General features: G+C 31.4%; 2 protein-coding genes across 6 annotated transcripts in view; both read right to left on the reverse strand.

Moving 5' to 3' along the window:
- LOC135687878 (uncharacterized) overlaps positions 1-7,228 on the reverse strand; it is a 32,658-nt gene extending 25,430 nt beyond the window's left edge. For 2 of the 3 annotated variants that reach the window (XR_016144977.1, XM_089114275.1), the window contains exons 1-3: positions 7,086-7,228; positions 4,743-4,819; positions 2,811-2,932 (exon numbers count right to left, since the gene is read on the reverse strand). The gene's annotated coding sequence lies outside the window, so the exon portion shown is untranslated. The remainder of the gene's footprint in view (positions 1-2,810; positions 2,933-4,742; positions 4,820-7,085) is intronic. The other variant, XM_089114276.1, reaches the window with a different exon arrangement.
- A 211-nt stretch (positions 7,229-7,439) lies between these two features.
- Positions 7,440-16,749, reverse strand: part of LOC148957841 (uncharacterized) — a 111,522-nt gene continuing 102,212 nt past the window's right edge. Inside the window, exon 5 of one of the 3 annotated variants that reach the window (XR_016145036.1) lies at positions 7,440-8,465. Coding sequence is in view for 1 of the 3 variants with exons in the window: in XM_089114424.1 (XP_088970550.1) it covers positions 8,286-8,465 (180 nt within the window). In the remaining 2 variants the exon portion in view is untranslated. The remainder of the gene's footprint in view (positions 8,466-16,749) is intronic. The other 2 variants (XR_016145037.1, XM_089114424.1) reach the window with 2 other exon arrangements.

Raw genomic sequence — 16,749 nt, forward strand, 5'->3', positions numbered from 1 at the left:
AACGAAAGGTCTTAGGGAAACTCTAAAGCAATGCTCCCTACAGGAACGTAGCAATAAGAATTGACATACAGTAAAAAAAGAGAACGAAGGATTTTAGAGAAACTCTAAAGCAATGCTCCCTACAGGAACGTAGCAATAAGAATTGACATACAGTAAAAAAAGAGAAGGAAGGATTTTAGAGAAACTCTAAAGGAAAGCTCCGTACAGGAACGTAGCAAGAAAAATTGACATACAGTAAAAAAAAGAGAACGAAGGATTTTAGAGAAACTCTAAAGGAAAGCTCCCTACAGGAACGTAGCAATAAAATTGACAGGTAATAAAAGGACAACGAAGGATTTTAGAGAGCCTCTAAAAGATAGCTTCCTACAGCAACGTAGCAATAATAATTTACAGGCTTAAAATAAAAACAACAAAGGATCTTAGGAAAACTTTAAAGCAAAGCTCCCTACAGGAACATAGCAATAAAAATTGACATACAGGAAAAAAAAGAGAACGAAGGATTTTAGAGAAACCCTAAAGCAAAGCTCCGTACAGGAATGTAGCATGAAAAATTGGCAGGCAGTAAAATAAAGAGAACGAAGGATTTTAGAGAAACTGTAAAGAAAAGCTCCTTATAGGAACATTCCAATAAAAATTAACAAGCAGTAAAATGAAGAGAAAAAAGGATTTTAGAGAAACTCTAAAGCAAAGCTCCCTACAGCAACGTAGCATGAAAAATTAGCAGGCAGTAAAATAAAGAGAACGAAGGATCTTAGGGAAACTTTAAAGCAAAGCTCCCTACAGCAACGTAGCATGAAAAATTGGCAGGCAGTAAAATAAAGAGAACGAAGGATCTTAGGGAAATTCTAAAGCAAAGCTCCCTACAGGAACGTAGCAATAAGAATTGACATACAGTAAAAAAAGAGAACGAAGGATTTTAGAGAAACTCTAAAGGAAAGCTCCGTATAGGAACATTGCAATAAAAATTAACAGGCAGTAAAATAAAGAGAAAGAAGGATTTTAGAGAAACTCTAAAGCAAAGCTGCCTACAGCAACGTAGCAAAAAAAATTGACAGGCAGTAAAATGAAGAGAAAAAAGGACTTTAGAGAAACTCTAAAGCAAAGCTCCCTACAGCAACTTAGAATTGAAAATTGGCAGGCAGTAAAATAAAGAGAACATAGGGTCTTAAGGAAATTCTAAAGCAAAGCTCCTTACAGAAACATAGCAATAAAAATTGACATACAGTAAAAAAAGAGAAGGAAGGATTTTAGAGAAACTCTAAGCCAAGCTCCGTACAGGAATGTAGAACAAAAAATTGGCAGGCAGTAAAATAAAGAGAACGAAGGATTTTAGAGAAACTCTAAAGGAAAGCTCCTTATAGGAACAAAGCAATAAAAATTAACAGGCAGTAAAATAAAGAGAAAGAAGGATTTTAGAGAAATTCTAAAGCAAAGCTCCCTACAGCAACGTAGCAATATAAATTGACAGACAGTTAAAAAAAGAAAACCAAAGATTTTAGAGAAACTCTAAAGGAAAGCTCCTTATAGGAACATAGCAAAAAAAATTAACAGGCAGTAAAATAAAGAGAAAGAAGGATTTTAGAGAAATTCTAAAGCAAAGCTCCCTACAGCAACGTAGCAATAAAAATTGACAGACAGTTAAAAAAAGAAAACGAAGGATTTCAGAGAAACTCTAAAGGAAAGCTCCTTATAGGAACATAGCAATAAAAATTAACAGGCAGTAAAATAAAGAGAAAGAAGTAATTTTAGAGAAACTCATAAGCAAAGCTCCCCACAGGAACGTAACAATAAAAATTGACAGGCAATGAAATAAAGAGAACGAAGGATTTTAGAGAAATTTCAAAGCAAAACTCCTTATAGGAACATAGCAATAAAAATTGACAGGCAGTAAAATAACGAGAAAGAAGGATTTTAGAGAAACTCTAAAGCAAAGCTCCCTACAGGAACGTAGCAATAAAATTGACAGGCAATAAAAGAACAACGAAGGACTTTAGAGAACCTCTAAAAGAAAGTTTCCTACAGCAACGTAGCAATAATAATTTACAGGCTTAAAATAAAAACAACGAAGGATCTTAGGGAGACTTTAAAGCAAAGCTCTCTACAGGAACATAGCAATAAAAATTGACATACTGTAAAAAAAGAGAACAAAGGATTTTAGAGAAACCCTAAAGCAAAGCTCCGTACAGGAACGTAGCATGAAAAATTGGCAAGGAAGAAAATAATAAGAACGAAAGATTTTAGAGAAACTTTAAAGGAAAGCTCCCTACAGCAACGTAGCAATGAAATTGACAGGCAATAAAATAAAAACAACAAAGGCTTTTAGGGAAACACTAACGCAAAGCTCTCCACAGGAACTTGGCAATAAAAATTGACATGTTGGCTTTTTGAGAAACTCAAAAACAGAGTAAGTTATAGTAAGTGATAAACGAAAGTTAATACGCAAGGAAATAAAAATAAAAGTGGTTTTTAGAGAAGCTTTTCAAAAGAGCTACCAGCAGTAAGTTAGAAAGAGAAATTCATGCGAAAGGAAATAAAAATAAAAGTGGTTTTTAGAGAATTGTTTTTACAAAGCTAACAACAGTAAGAAACTTTTCATCAAAAGTAACGCATAGTAAGTTATGAATAGAATTTAATTCTCAAGGAAAAACTATACTTTGAAATATAATGGTAATTTGAAAAAAATAATTTTCCTTGGAAAGTATAAGGTTTGCACTTCAGAATTAAAGGTCTGCACTTCAGAAAAAAAGCTCAAGGATCCACGCTATTTAAGTTTGTAAGTTTGGAATTTGAAGGAAAGGGAACCGACATACCTGCAAAAGTCATACAAGTTCTTATGAAGGTTTTAGTCCAGATCCCATTCATATCCAATTTCTAGGTGTTCAAAGCATCAACTGGCTATATTGATGGAGCTCTGAAGAGGAATTTGTGAGCCCTAGGATTTTAACAAAAAAATAACATTGGAAGTGGTTGAAAAATATTTCAATAAAGGTTCAAGAAAATGAAAGTTTCTGGAATTTTGTCCAAAAGAACAGAGTCCAGAGCTAAAAGCAAGACCTAAAGGACTGAAGAAAACCAAACAAACTGTTTATCATTAAAAGAGATCTGGAGAACGTTATCGAGAAAGTCTGAAATTAAAAAGTCGTTTCAATCAAAGTATCGACATCCTAGATGGCTGTTTCATTGTTAACATTTTTTCAACGTTCTAAAAAGCAAAACAATTTTGTTTTCAGAACTGAATTGCCAAAAAATTGACATTGGTTTTCCTAATGAAGGGTAGTATCGTTGCTAAGAGGATATCTTCAAAAGTAGCATCAGTGAAGGTAATGTCACAGTAGTTAAAAGTAATATATAATGATTTACATTAGACTTTGATTGGCATCACATTGCAGGCTTAGTTTGCAAGAATTTGGATAAATTAAACAAGTGAGGATATTGCCTAAATTTTTCCTAAACTTTCAATATTTTAGTCATAGCTTTAAAATCCACAAAACAATATTCAGATGTGTCCTACATCAAGCTACTTATGAAACAGATCAGAAGTGAGGGAGCCGAAATAAGAAATCCACACAGACACGCCCTTTATCAAAGGCTATATAAATGAAGTAAAGAATTAGTTGACAAATTATCTGCAGACGGAAGAAAAGTTTTATAATATATTCATTTTGTGGGCTAATCTCTATCAGTATCTGATGGAAAAAGAAATTTTATTATTGAAATTTTATTAATGGCAATCTCGGCCTAAATTTCTATAAAAAGGACATTTTTGTGAGGAATTCAAGACTGTCTACTCTTGATTTGAAATTATATAACAGTAGAAGAAAGTGGGTAACTTTGTGGTTTCGTTTGGGGATGTCAGGGACTTTTATCCTGCCAAAAATTATAACTATTTAATGAACATTGATTCAGAGGAACATTTGAATGATGAATGAAGCAAACAATTAAAAACAATGGGCATTGATGAAGGGAGGGGATTCAGGGGCTTGCCCTAAAAAAAATTTAAGGACCAAGTCCTCTGAATTGTATAAAAACATAACTACAACAAGAGTGAATATAAAGTCATCATTCTCATTTCGGCTGGAAAAATTCCTTGGACCATTATGCTCTAACGAATCACTGCTGACATAGACTCTGATATCAAAAGATCAATTTAATCACAGATAATCTGGTTTCCATCTTTGCTATGCTTTAAAGAGCAAAATCTTTTCAAGGCTAGGTCTACAAAGGAAAATTACAGAGCATTTTGGCAAAATACATTCAGTTAAAAGATGAATCTATGAAATCTTTCTGGCACAAAAGAAAATGAGGTTTTCCAAACAGAAAATTAACATTCTTTTAGGAACAGTGACTAAATTCAGAGCATTAATTAAGCAAGATTTAAAACAATATAGAAAATTAAAAATGATATTGATGTCCTTAGATTGCAAAATCTTTTTGAGGACAGCAAGGAATGGTAAGTGTGAATTGCAAAGCATCTGATTGCTTGCAGGAGTGCAAGGAGGGCTGTTTCTATCATCAAGACAGCATTTATTTAAAGAAAATTATATTCAACTTTGGTGGAAACAACATATGATACACTGGAAAAAGTCTTATTTGTTGATAGCTCTTTTAGTTTGCTTCACATTTTAAAATTTTTTTTAAAATACTTGATTCGAAAGGTAGATTACATTAAATGAAAGATACAACAGATTTGAAAGATACATTAAATTATATTTCTTGGCAAATGCTATATCATAATTAACTACCTGGCTTTTGGTTCCAAAGTTTTCCCATCAAGACAAAATACCACAGAAATCAAAGCAGGATGCAAATATCCATGACTCTACATAAAACAAATTTAGACATGAATTTATATATCATGTAGATCATCAAAATTTTAGTATATAATCTTTCACAAACTGGCATTGATTTTTATTAGTTTCAATGCTGTGTTTAAAAATCTTATATCAAAACTTTTAACCATTCTGTTGGGGTCTTGGAGTATTTGCTCAATAATTTCTTGTAATGGTTATCGACCTTTACATTTAAAGGCTGATTCACTTTTACATTCATATTCAAATAAAATTTTCATCCACTTGATGAGAGATGTTATAGAATTTGAAATCATTAAGGGTTCTTATTTTCTTTCAATTTTATTAATCAAATTTAGGTGTAAAGTTATGCTATTAAGCCTCAATTTGCTGTTTTGATGCCTTTGGGAATAATGGTGAAGTTGTAGTTGGGATTTCTTGGGTGAAAGTTGTTACAGAGAGTGTAAGCAAGTGTTTTGGATAGGGCTTCTTGTTTTTTATGTATGCTCTTGCCAGGCTGTTCTCTTCTCCTGTCCCTCTCTCCCCTTCTGGTTTAAAGTAAAGTGTGTTTCGTCAAATCCTCTATAATTTTACCTCATAGGGGTTTGGGCTTATTCACATAACAGGATTCAAATAACAGATTATTATGATTTCATTAAGGGTAGACTTGGCTCTTTAAGTTTTGTTTCTCTTCCCCTCTCATACTTTATGCAACTAAGGTAGGATGGTGCATCAGCTCCCTGGTGTGGATAAGCTGCCTTGTTACTTGAATCAATCAAGTTATATCTAAGGTCTAGGGCAGGCATTCTTAAACCCCTACCTGCGGGTCATCTCCGGCCCACAGCAAAATGTCATTCTGCCTGCTGAATACATTTTACCTCAAAAATATTTTTTGCCAACATTTTCAAAATCTGGAATTCAATTTATCTTTGGTTTTCCTTTGTCTCCTCTGATATATTTTTTTTCTCTTTAATAAATTTTAAATGCAGTCCATTGACAGTTATTAGTCCAAAAGGGAATAACAAAATAGGAAATGCCTTGTTTCCTTTTTCATATCAATAGATAAAACTATGAAACCTAGTCAAGAATATGCCTTGAATTTTCTCTCGTTAAAATCTAACTGAGGTGTTGTTTCTGGCCATTCCTAGATTGATATAGCCTAAAATTTTTCTTGCCACCAACCATGGAGGTGGCCTTGACTAAATACATCCACAAACATAAGATTTTGACCTTTCTTTAAAATACGCTGTGCAGTCCCTTGACCTGACTTCAGGCACTTCAAATCGACCCAACAAGAGACTAACGATGATGAACGTTCTAGCCCAAAAATAGCATAGAACGATTTCCTTACTCAGCCTGGTACAAGAAACATAAAGTTACAGACCTTTGTGAAACTATTCTTTGGGTTTATGCGAAGGTAGATAAGATAGGCAGGCACGAAATAAAAGGCCTGTCTATTTTATCACTAACTTAGCCTGGTAAAAATGAGATCTGAGTTTCATTTTGAGCAGCCTACACAAGGTATGTAAAAGTTGAAAACCAACTGGCCCCCGAAGAAATTCTATATGTTTTTCTGGCCCGGCATTTAAAATAATTAAGAATCCCTGGTCTAGGGCTTTATATGTGATTATTGATCGATTTTTACCAAGGCACCAACAGCCAAATGCGGAAGTGAAGGCTCAACACCCGATTTGAAAGATGGCAAAAATCGATTAAGAACCTAAGATAACAAAGTGATAGATAAAAATAAACTTCCACTAAAAAATAGCCCTTCTTGTTGCTTAAAGTCTATTCAACACTCTACAACACGCAAAACAAAATGATTCTAAACGCCACAAACAACAGACAAGAACAAACACAAAACATCACTGAGCATAAAAATGTGACATGCCAATGGAAGTGTCTTCTGAAGTAAATAATATTTTTAAATTCAAAGAATTCCTTTTTTATTGTTTTCAACCTGAGAAATTAATCTCTTTACGAGTTTTTTACTCAAAAGAGTTTTAATAATTTTGAAAAACAAATCTGAGAGATTGCAAGAGCCCTATACGACACAGCGATCAATATTTGCCACTCTCTAGAGAGTGGCAACTTAGGTTGGTGACTTCATGGCATAGCACTCACGAACAAAATCCTATGAAATAATCCCAATTCTCTTTTTCTCTAGTTATTGCATGCAATGTAGTTTTAGAACATAACTTACAGAAAAGACGGCGCTAAAAACACCACAGGGCTTGATCAGAAGCTGGCCTGACATCATATGGCGTTTATAAAATAACAGTAGCAACAAAGACATACCTTCGGCCTTTAACTGTTCAACATTACAATATATTTATCTAACATCTTGTCGCATAGTAAATATAAATTTTCTTTGAATAACTATAACACGTGAGCCGCTTATGACGAAAACAACTTTCTTCGAAGCCATGTTTTTAATCACACGAAAGGCGAATAGCATTCTGGGTAGTAAAGTTCCTTCGTCGATACGTGTTGACGAAAGAAGATATCTTTACTGTTTTCAAACAACTGCTTTTTGGCCATATGGAAAATCAGAGGCACTAATTATATTTTAAAGAAAAAGCTAGCTAAAAAGGCAAAGAAAACGACGACATTTATTACGGACGCAAAAATTGATAATACTAAAAAAATATAGAAGAAGAATCCATGTTGACAAAGAACTGCATTAAGTTAAATTGTTGGGGAAGAATAAATTTGATGTAGCTGTAACTGTATAAAATTTGTTAGAAAAAGCCAGTGAAAGAAATTTTGATAAAAAGAGATATCAAAAGTAGCCAAGGCATAAAAGTTGCGAAGGAATCACTCAAGGATGACTTCAGACCTCGCTCGTCAGACTCATATTTTTCTCTCGCATTCGCTAATACAGATGAAATTTATACATATATAAAGTACGGATTAACTGTATACCATCTACTTAATGGATAAAAAGTCTACCTGCGGGATGTAATTCTTGTAAATAATTACGAGGACCATAAAAACCTGTGTATAATCCACACTTGTTTAATCATTGTAGTTTTTATATTCTATGGAGTAGCCCCAACTCAATCCTTTGTTTTCCTTTAAGCAAAATGATCTAGTGAAAGAACAAAGGGAAGACTAGCCCATTGAACGATGAAAACGTTATCGCATCGCCGGGTGTTGCAAGGGGCATTCATCTTGTTATTTAGAGAATTGAAAATTTTTGGCATTTGAAAAAGGAAACTGGTTTCCCGGATCTAGAAAAAATCTGGAAAATATAACGTTCGGCTTATCGATAATTTAGAAACACTGGGCTTCTTTTCCGTTTATTTTGCCTACAAATCTTGTTTTCTTGATTAATTACATACTTCTCCATGGGTATTATCTAAAGCTGATACTAAATATACTCGGTGAAGGTTATAGGCAGGTTTTGAGATTTACATTAAAGATTGTAAAATACCCAACTTTAATGTTTTATAGAATTAAATCGGAAGTAAATAGCTAATAATAGTATATATAATTCTACGAGCTGTTGTCTTGCTCTGCATTGTTTTCCGAATAATTCAGTGCTATTTCGTATACCTTATCGTAGTTACTAACAAAATGCTTTTCCAAGTTTTGTTTTATGAAATTTTGCAAGTCGTCATAGTCTTTTTTGTTGCCTTCTGGTAAAATGACTGTTGATATATTTGCACGTTTCGCCTGAAAGGAAAAAATTTTCAAGGTTCATAATTAATGAGTCATTGTGTTTAAATGTTGTGTGATCAAAAAATTTGTTTGTCTATAAGGATATTAAGCATATAGAAAGGGCAGGCCTGTGTTATCCTATAGAAAAGAATAAGATGTTATTTCAAAATAATGAGAGAGTGCTCTCTTGTCTGTATGCATAGATCAACAGCGAAATATTTATCACCTGGGAAACAAATATGTTGATATATTAAATAACTTCGTGAAAAGAAAATGTCAAAAGAGAGTTTGTTATCTTTCTGGTAGAATAATTGACGAATAAAATGTCAAACAAGAAGGATATATCCAAATGTTCTTTTATCATTGTTTTATTTGATGTAGCACTACAGCCTTTCTGTGAAACAATCATTTCGCTATATTTATATATTTCATTTCCAAAATGGCTTTGAAAAAGACGAACTTTTGAAACATGTTTCTGAAGCTTTTCGTCTGACACTCTTCAGAGTATACAACGTCAGAACATAAATCGAAAACTTATTTTATTTTATCTTATTTTATTTTCATTTTTAGTTTTTATGCAAATAACTTCCAGTGAAATGTAAGCTAGTACTCTAACTATTGAAGAAGTAAGTTTGTTAGTGGCTTATTGTACCCAACGAAAAGAGTGCGTTTGGAGCAGAATTTAAATGTGTTGTGCTCTTCTAACAAGATTGGGAATAAAAATAAGAAAGAACAATAATTTTCTCTAATCGTAGTGAATGCTTTTACAGTTTCGATGATCAGTTCATTAAACCTCTGGCTTCTCTAGAGCACGTGTGTATCTAAAAACCAGACTGGAAAAACTACAATAGTTGAGATCCAACAAAACTCAAGTCAAACACCTCTTTATGGTTCTAAACCTCCCTTACTAGATCGATTAATGTTTACTTTAGGAGTGGGGTAAACGATCTGTCGAAATTGTGACAGAGTATAATGAACTTATAAGACGACATTTTGTTTGCACTTAATCGGCCATATATTCAACGATATATTTGCACTCACGCAGAACAGCTAATATTTCTATTGTGTTTACATTTGCTTTGTAGCCTGGCTTGTCTATTTGCTATGTTTTAGCTTATCCCCTTTATTGAGCTGTTGTATTAAAGTTGTGTACATAGTTTAAATGATAATTCGTGTTTTGGACAAGAAAAACAAGCTGTGCTAACTTTTTGCATCTTCAAACACTGAGGTGAGAAATTGTATATATATTTATAATATTTATAATCCAAAACAAATCATTCGTAAAAGAACCAACAACGCTCTTACTAAACCAGTATATCTGTCCAAGAGTTGAAATCATATGTTCTAAAGAGAAAGAAGCCCCCCTCCTTATCTAAGAGAAGATATAGTGAAGGGACTCTATAGCCTCGTCAAAACAAGAATTTTGTAAAGATGGGACTAGTCTTCCAAGATTAGGGTTTTAATATCTTCCTTAAAAACATTTAAAAATTGGTACCTTTCCGACAGTGACAAAACTTTCATTCATTATTTGGATAGCTGTGTAATTGGAATGTGAATTCAACAGCTACAATTTATCTAGACTCTTGTAACCACAGAAAAACTCAATTTTTGCAAAAATTTATCATTATCTTACATTTCTTTCACATAAATGGATTACTAGGTATTAATTTTATAGATTCTAGTATAAAGATAAGTAGATGATAATTTTCGTACTCGTCAAATATTTTTCATTCCTGTTTAGTAGGTCAAAAAGTACCCATTTTCTTTGAATAGAAAACTTTTTGACCCACAAGCCTGAACTTAAATGATATTGTCTCATGCCATCGTCAAATGCAATCGATCGCTACAAATTAGGAAGATTTATAACGTATTTCTATTTTGACATATCTTTTGGTCCGTTTCAATTCTCAACCTCAAGGCAAGATATGCTCATGTCAGACATCTGCCGTTTGAAATTTCTTTCAATGTATGCAGTAGCTGGGTCTCTTTCAAATCTTTAAATTTTCTGACGTTTCAGTATTCACAAAGACTGAAAATCTGATACTGATTTAAAATAGTTGGAGGAAGGAAATTATCCAGTAGAATTCAGTCTTCTCTTTGTATTTATTTCCTTCCGTGCTAATTTTTAAGGCTTTTCTAGAAGCCTTCTCTATATTAATATCCTTAAGAATTAATTTTCATATATACTTAACTGATGATAGCTTTGCTTTAGATTTTCTCTAATCTTGAGTGATAAATAAAGCAAATACGTAAAGAAATAAAAAAAATGGTTTTCAGAGAATCCGTTAAGAAAAACAACCTACAGAAAGTTATAACTAAAAGATAGCATGTACAGAAAGAAAATTAAAAGTGGTTTATAGAGAAACTATATAGCAATGCTATCTATATTAGGTGTTATATGAAAATTAATACGCAACGAAAAAGAATTTAAATAAAGGAGAAAAGGGGCGTAAAAACAAATGGAGCTTCAAGAAGTCGAAAAAGTATCAGTAAAAATAACAAAATTCGATGAAAGTAAACTGGCAGTGCCTCGAGAATAGATCGAAGAACAATTAAACAAAAAGAGAACGAGAATACAACAACAAAAAATGCTCTAAAGAATCAAAGAGAAAAGAGAAAAATGTGAAGGTGAAATGGATATGAAAAAAGGAGTTACAAGTGAAGACAACAAGCATTAATTTAGCGAAAAGATGACAGGGGCAGAACAACAAATAATGCTCTAAAGTAATAAAGAGAAAAAAAGAAAAATCAAAAGATTCAATGGATTGAAAGAAAGAGTTACAAGTGAAGACAACAAGCATTAATTTAGCGAAAAGATGACAGGGGCAGAACAACAAATAATGCTCTAAAGTAATAAAGAGAAAAAAAGAAAAATCAAAAGATTCAATGGATTGAAAGAAAGAGTTTCAAGTGAAGAAATCAAGGATTAATTTAACAAAAAGAGGACGGGGGCAGCACAACAAATAATGCTCTAAAGTATTAAAGAGAAAAAGAAAAAGATTTAATGGATTTAAAGAAGGAGTTCCAAGTGAAGAAATCAAGGATTAATTTAACAAAAAGAGGACAGGGGCAGAACAAATAAATAATGCTCTAAAGTATTAAAGAGAAAAAAAGAAAAATCAAAAGATTCAATGGATTGAAAGAAAGAGTTTCAAGTGAAGAAATCAAGCATTAATTTAACAAAAAGAGGACAGGGGCAGAACAACAAATAATGCTCTAAAGTATTATAGAGAAAAAAAGAAAAATAAAAAGATTTAATGGATTTAAAGAAGGAGTTCCAAGTGAAGAAATCAAGGATTAATTTAACAAAAAGAGGACAGGGGCAGAACAAATAAATAATGCTCTAAAGTATTAAAGAGAAAAAAAGAAAAATCAAAAGATTCAATGGATTGAAAGAAAGAGTTTCAAGTGAAGAAATCAAGCATTAATTTAACAAAAAGAGGACAGGGGCAGAACAACAAATAATGCTCTAAAGTATTATAGAGAAAAAAAGAAAAATAAAAAGATTTAATGGATTTAAAGAAGGAGTTCCAAGTGAGGATTATCAAGGATTAATTTAACGAAAAGAGGACAGGGACAGCACAACAAATAATGCTCTAAAGTAATAAAGAGAAAAAAAGAAAAATCAAAAGATTCAATGGATTGAAAGAAAGAGTTCCAAGTGAAGAAATCAAGGATTAATTTAACGAAAAGAGGACAGGGGCAGAACAAATAAATAATGCTCTAAAGTATCAAAGAGAAAAAAAGAAAAATCAAAAGATTCAATGGATTGAAAGAAAGAGTTTCAAGTGAAGAAATCAAGGATTAATTTAACAAAAAGAGGACAGGGGCAGAACAAATAAATAATGCTCTAAAGTAATAAAGAGAAAAAAAGAAAAATCAAAAGATTCAATGGATTGAAAGAAAGAGTTTCAAGTGAAGAAATCAAGGATTAATTTAACAAAAAGAGGACAGGGGCAGAACAACAAATAATGCTCTAAAGTATTATAGAGAAAAAAAGAAAAATAAAAAGATTTATTGGATTTAAAGAAGGAGTTCCAAGTGAGGATTATCAAGGATTAATTTAACGAAAAGAGGACAGGGACAGCACAACAAATAATGCTCTAAAGTATTAAAGAGAAAAAAAGAAAAATAAAAAGATTCAATGAATTTAAAGAAGGACTTTCAAAAGAAGATAATCAAGGATTAATTTGACGAAAAGAGGACAGGGGCAGAACAACAAATAATGCACTAAAGTATCAAAGAGAAAAAAAGAAAAATAAAAAGATTTAATGGATTTAAAGAAAGAGTTTCAAGTGAGGATTATCAAGGATTAACTTAACGAAAAGAGGACAGGGGCAGCACAACAAATAATGCTCTAAAGTATTAAAGAGAAAAAAAGAAAAATAAAAAGATTTAATGGATTTAAAGAAAGAGTTTAAAGAGAAGGTTATCAAGGATTAATTTAACGAAAAGAGGACAGGGGCAGAACAACAAATAATGCTCTAAAGTATCAAAGAGAAAAAAAAAAATAAACAGATTTAATGGATTTAAAGAAAGAGTTTCAAGTGAGGATTATCAAGGATTAATTTAACGAAAAGAGGACAGGGGCAGAACAACAAATAATGCACTAAAGTATCAAAGAGAAACAAAAATAAAAAGATTTAATAGATTTAAAGAAGGAGTTTCAAGTGAAGAAAATCAAGCATTAATTTAACGAAAAGAGGACGGGGGCAGAACAAAAAATAATGCTCTAAAGTTTCAAAGAGAAAAAAGAAAAATAAAAAGATTTAATGGATTTAAAAAAGGAGTTTCAAGTGAGGATTAACAAGGATTAATTTGACGAATAGAGGAGAGAGGCAGCAGAACAAATAATGCTCTAAAGTACCAAAGAGAAAAAAAGAAAAATAAAAAGATTTAACGAAGGATTAATTTACCGAAAAGAGGACAGGGGCAGCATAACAAATAATGCTCTAAAGTATCAAAGAGAAAAAAAAAAAAAAAAGATTTAATGGATTTAAAGAAGGACTTTCAAAAGAAGATAATCAAGGACTAATTTAACGAAAAGAGGACGGGGCAGAACAAATAAATAATGCTCTAAAGTATCATAGAGAAAAAAAGAAAAATAAACAGATTTAATGGATTTAAAGAAGGAGTTTCAAGTGAGGATTATCAAGGATTAATTTAACGAAAAGAGGACAGGGGCAGCACAACAAATAAATAATGCTCTAAAGTATCAAAGAGAAAAAAAGAAAAATCAAAAGATTCAATGGATTGAAAGAAAGAGTTTCAAGTGAAGAAATCAAGGATTAATTTAACAAAAAGAGGACAGGGGCAGAACAAATAAATAATGCTCTAAAGTAATAAAGAGAAAAAAAGAAAAATCAAAAGATTCAATGGATTGAAAGAAAGAGTTTCAAGTGAAGAAATCAAGGATTAATTTAACAAAAAGAGGACAGGGGCAGAACAACAAATAATGCTCTAAAGTATTATAGATAAAAAAAGAAAAATAAAAAGATTTATTGGATTTAAAGAAGGAGTTCCAAGTGAGGATTATCAAGGATTAATTTAACGAAAAGAGGACAGGGACAGCACAACAAATAATGCTCTAAAGTATTAAAGAGAAAAAAAGAAAAATAAAAAGATTCAATGAATTTAAAGAAGGACTTTCAAAAGAAGATAATCAAGGATTAATTTGACGAAAAGAGGACGGGACAGCACAACAAATAATGCTCTAAAGTATTAAAGAGAAAAAAAGAAAAATAAAAAGATTTAATGAATTTAAAGAAGGACTTTCAAAAGAAGATAATCAAGGATTAATTTGACGAAAAGATGACAGGGGCAGCACAACAAATAATGCTCTAAAGTATTAAAGAGAAAAAAAGAAAAATAAAAAGATTTAATGGATTTAAAGAAGGACTTTCAAAACAAGAAAATCAAGGATTGATTTAACGAAAAGAGGACAGGGGCAGAACAACAAATAATGCTCTAAAGTATTAAAGAGAAAAAAAGAAAAATAAAAAGATTTAATGGATTTAAAGAAGGAGTTTCAAGTGAGGATTATCAAGGATTAATTTAACGAAAAAAGGACAGGGGCAGAACAACAAATAATGCACTAAAGTATCAAAGAGAAACAAAAATAAAAAAAAAAGATTTAATGGATTTAAAAAAGGACTTTCAAAAGAAGATAATCAAGGACTAATTTAACGAAAAGAGGACGGGGCAGAACAAATAAATAATGCTCTAAAATATCATAGAGAAAAAAAGAAAAATAAAAAGATTTAATGGATTTAAAGAAGGAGTTTCAAGTGAGGATTATCAAGGATTAATTTAACGAAAAGAGGACAGGGGCAGCACAACAAATAATGCTCTAAAGTATTAAAGAGAAAAAAAGAAAAATAAAAAGATTTAATGAATTTAAAGAAGGACTTTCAAAAGAAGATAATCAAGGATTAATTTGACGAAAAGAGGACAGGGGCAGCACAACAAATAATGCTCTAAAGTATTAAAGAGAAAAAAAGAAAAATAAAAAGATTTAATGGATTTAAAGAAGGACTTTCAAAACAAGAAAATCAAGGATTGATTTAACGAAAAGAGGACAGGGGCAGAACAACAAATAATGCTCTAAAGTATTAAAGAGAAAAAAAGAAAAATAAAAAGATTTAATGGATTTAAAGAAGGAGTTTCAAGTGAGGATTATCAAGGATTAATTTAACGAAAAGAAGACAGGGGCAGCACAACAAATAATGCTCTAAAGTATTAAAGAGAAAAAAAGAAAAATAAAAAGATTTAGTGGATTTAAAGAAGGAGTTCCAAGTGAGGATTATCAAGGATTAATTTAACGAAAAAAGGACAGGGGCAGAACAACAAATAATGCACTAAAGTATCAAAGAGAAACAAAAATAAAAAGATTTAATTGATTTAAAGAAGGAGTTTCAAGTGAGGATTATCAAGGATTAATTTAACGAAAAGAGGACGGGGGCAGCACAACAAATAATGCTCTAAAGTATTAAAGAGAAAAAAAGAAAAAAAAAAGATTTAATGGATATAAAGAAGGACTTTTAAAAGAAGATAATCAAGGACTAATTTAACGAAAAAAGGATGGGGGAAGAACAAATAAATAATGCTCTAAAGTACTAAAGAGAAAAAAAGAAAAATAAAAAGATTTAATGGATTGAAAGAAAGAGTTTCAAGTGAGGATTATCAAGGATTAATTTAACGAAAAGAGGACGGGGGCAGCACAACAAATAATGCGCTAAAGTATCAAAGAGAATAAAAGTAAAAAGATTTAATGGATTTAAAGAAGGAGTTTCAAGTGAAGAAAATCAAGCATTAATTTAACGAAAAGAGGACGGAGGCAGAACAAAAAATAATGCTCTAAAGTAATAAAGAGAAAAAAAGAAAAATCAAAAGATTTAACGGATTTAAAGAAGGAGTTTCAAGTGAGGATTATCAAGGATTAATTTAACGAAAAGAGGACAGGGGCAGAACAACAAATAATGCTCTAAAATATCAAAGAGAGAAAAAGAAAAAAAAGGTTTAATGGATTTAAAGAAGGAGTTTCAAGTGAGGATTATCAAGGATTAACTTAACGAAAAGAGGACGGGACAGCACAACAAATAATGCTCTAAAGTATTAAAGAGAAAAAAGAAAAATAAAAGATTTAATGGATTTAAAGAAGGAGTTTCAAGTGAGGATTATCACGGATTAATTTAACGAAAAGAGGACAGGGGCAGCACAACAAATAATGCTCTAAAGTATTAAAGAGAAAAAAAGAAAAATAAAAAGATTTAATGAATTTAAAGAAGGACTTTCAAAAGAAGATAATCAAGGATTAATTTGACGAAAAGAGGACAGGGGCAGCACAACAAATAATGCTCTAAAGTATTAAAGAGAAAAAAAGGAAAATAAAAAGATTTAATGGATTTAAAGAAGGACTTTCAAAACAAGAAAATCAAGGATTGATCTAACGAAAAGAGGACAGGGGCAGAACAACAAATAATGCTCTAAAGTATTAAAGAGAAAAAAAGAAAAATAAAAAGATTTAATGGATTTAAAGAAGGAGTTTCAAGTGAGGATTATCAAGGATTAATTTAACGAAAAGAAGACAGGGGCAGAACAACAAATAATGCTCTAAAGTATTAAAGAGAAAAAAAGAAAAATAAAAAGATTTAATGGATTTAAAGAAAGAGTTTCAAGTGAGGATTATCAAGGATTAATTTAAAGAAAAAAGGACAGGGCAGAACAACAAATAATGCACTAAAGTATCAAAGAGAAACAAAAATAAAAAGATTTAATGGATTTAAAGAAGGAGTTTCAA

Source organism: Rhopilema esculentum, chromosome 20, assembly GCF_057945365.1.
Source record: "Rhopilema esculentum isolate cy_ngs chromosome 20, ASM5794536v1, whole genome shotgun sequence".
NCBI lineage: Eukaryota > Metazoa > Cnidaria > Scyphozoa > Rhizostomeae > Rhizostomatidae > Rhopilema > Rhopilema esculentum.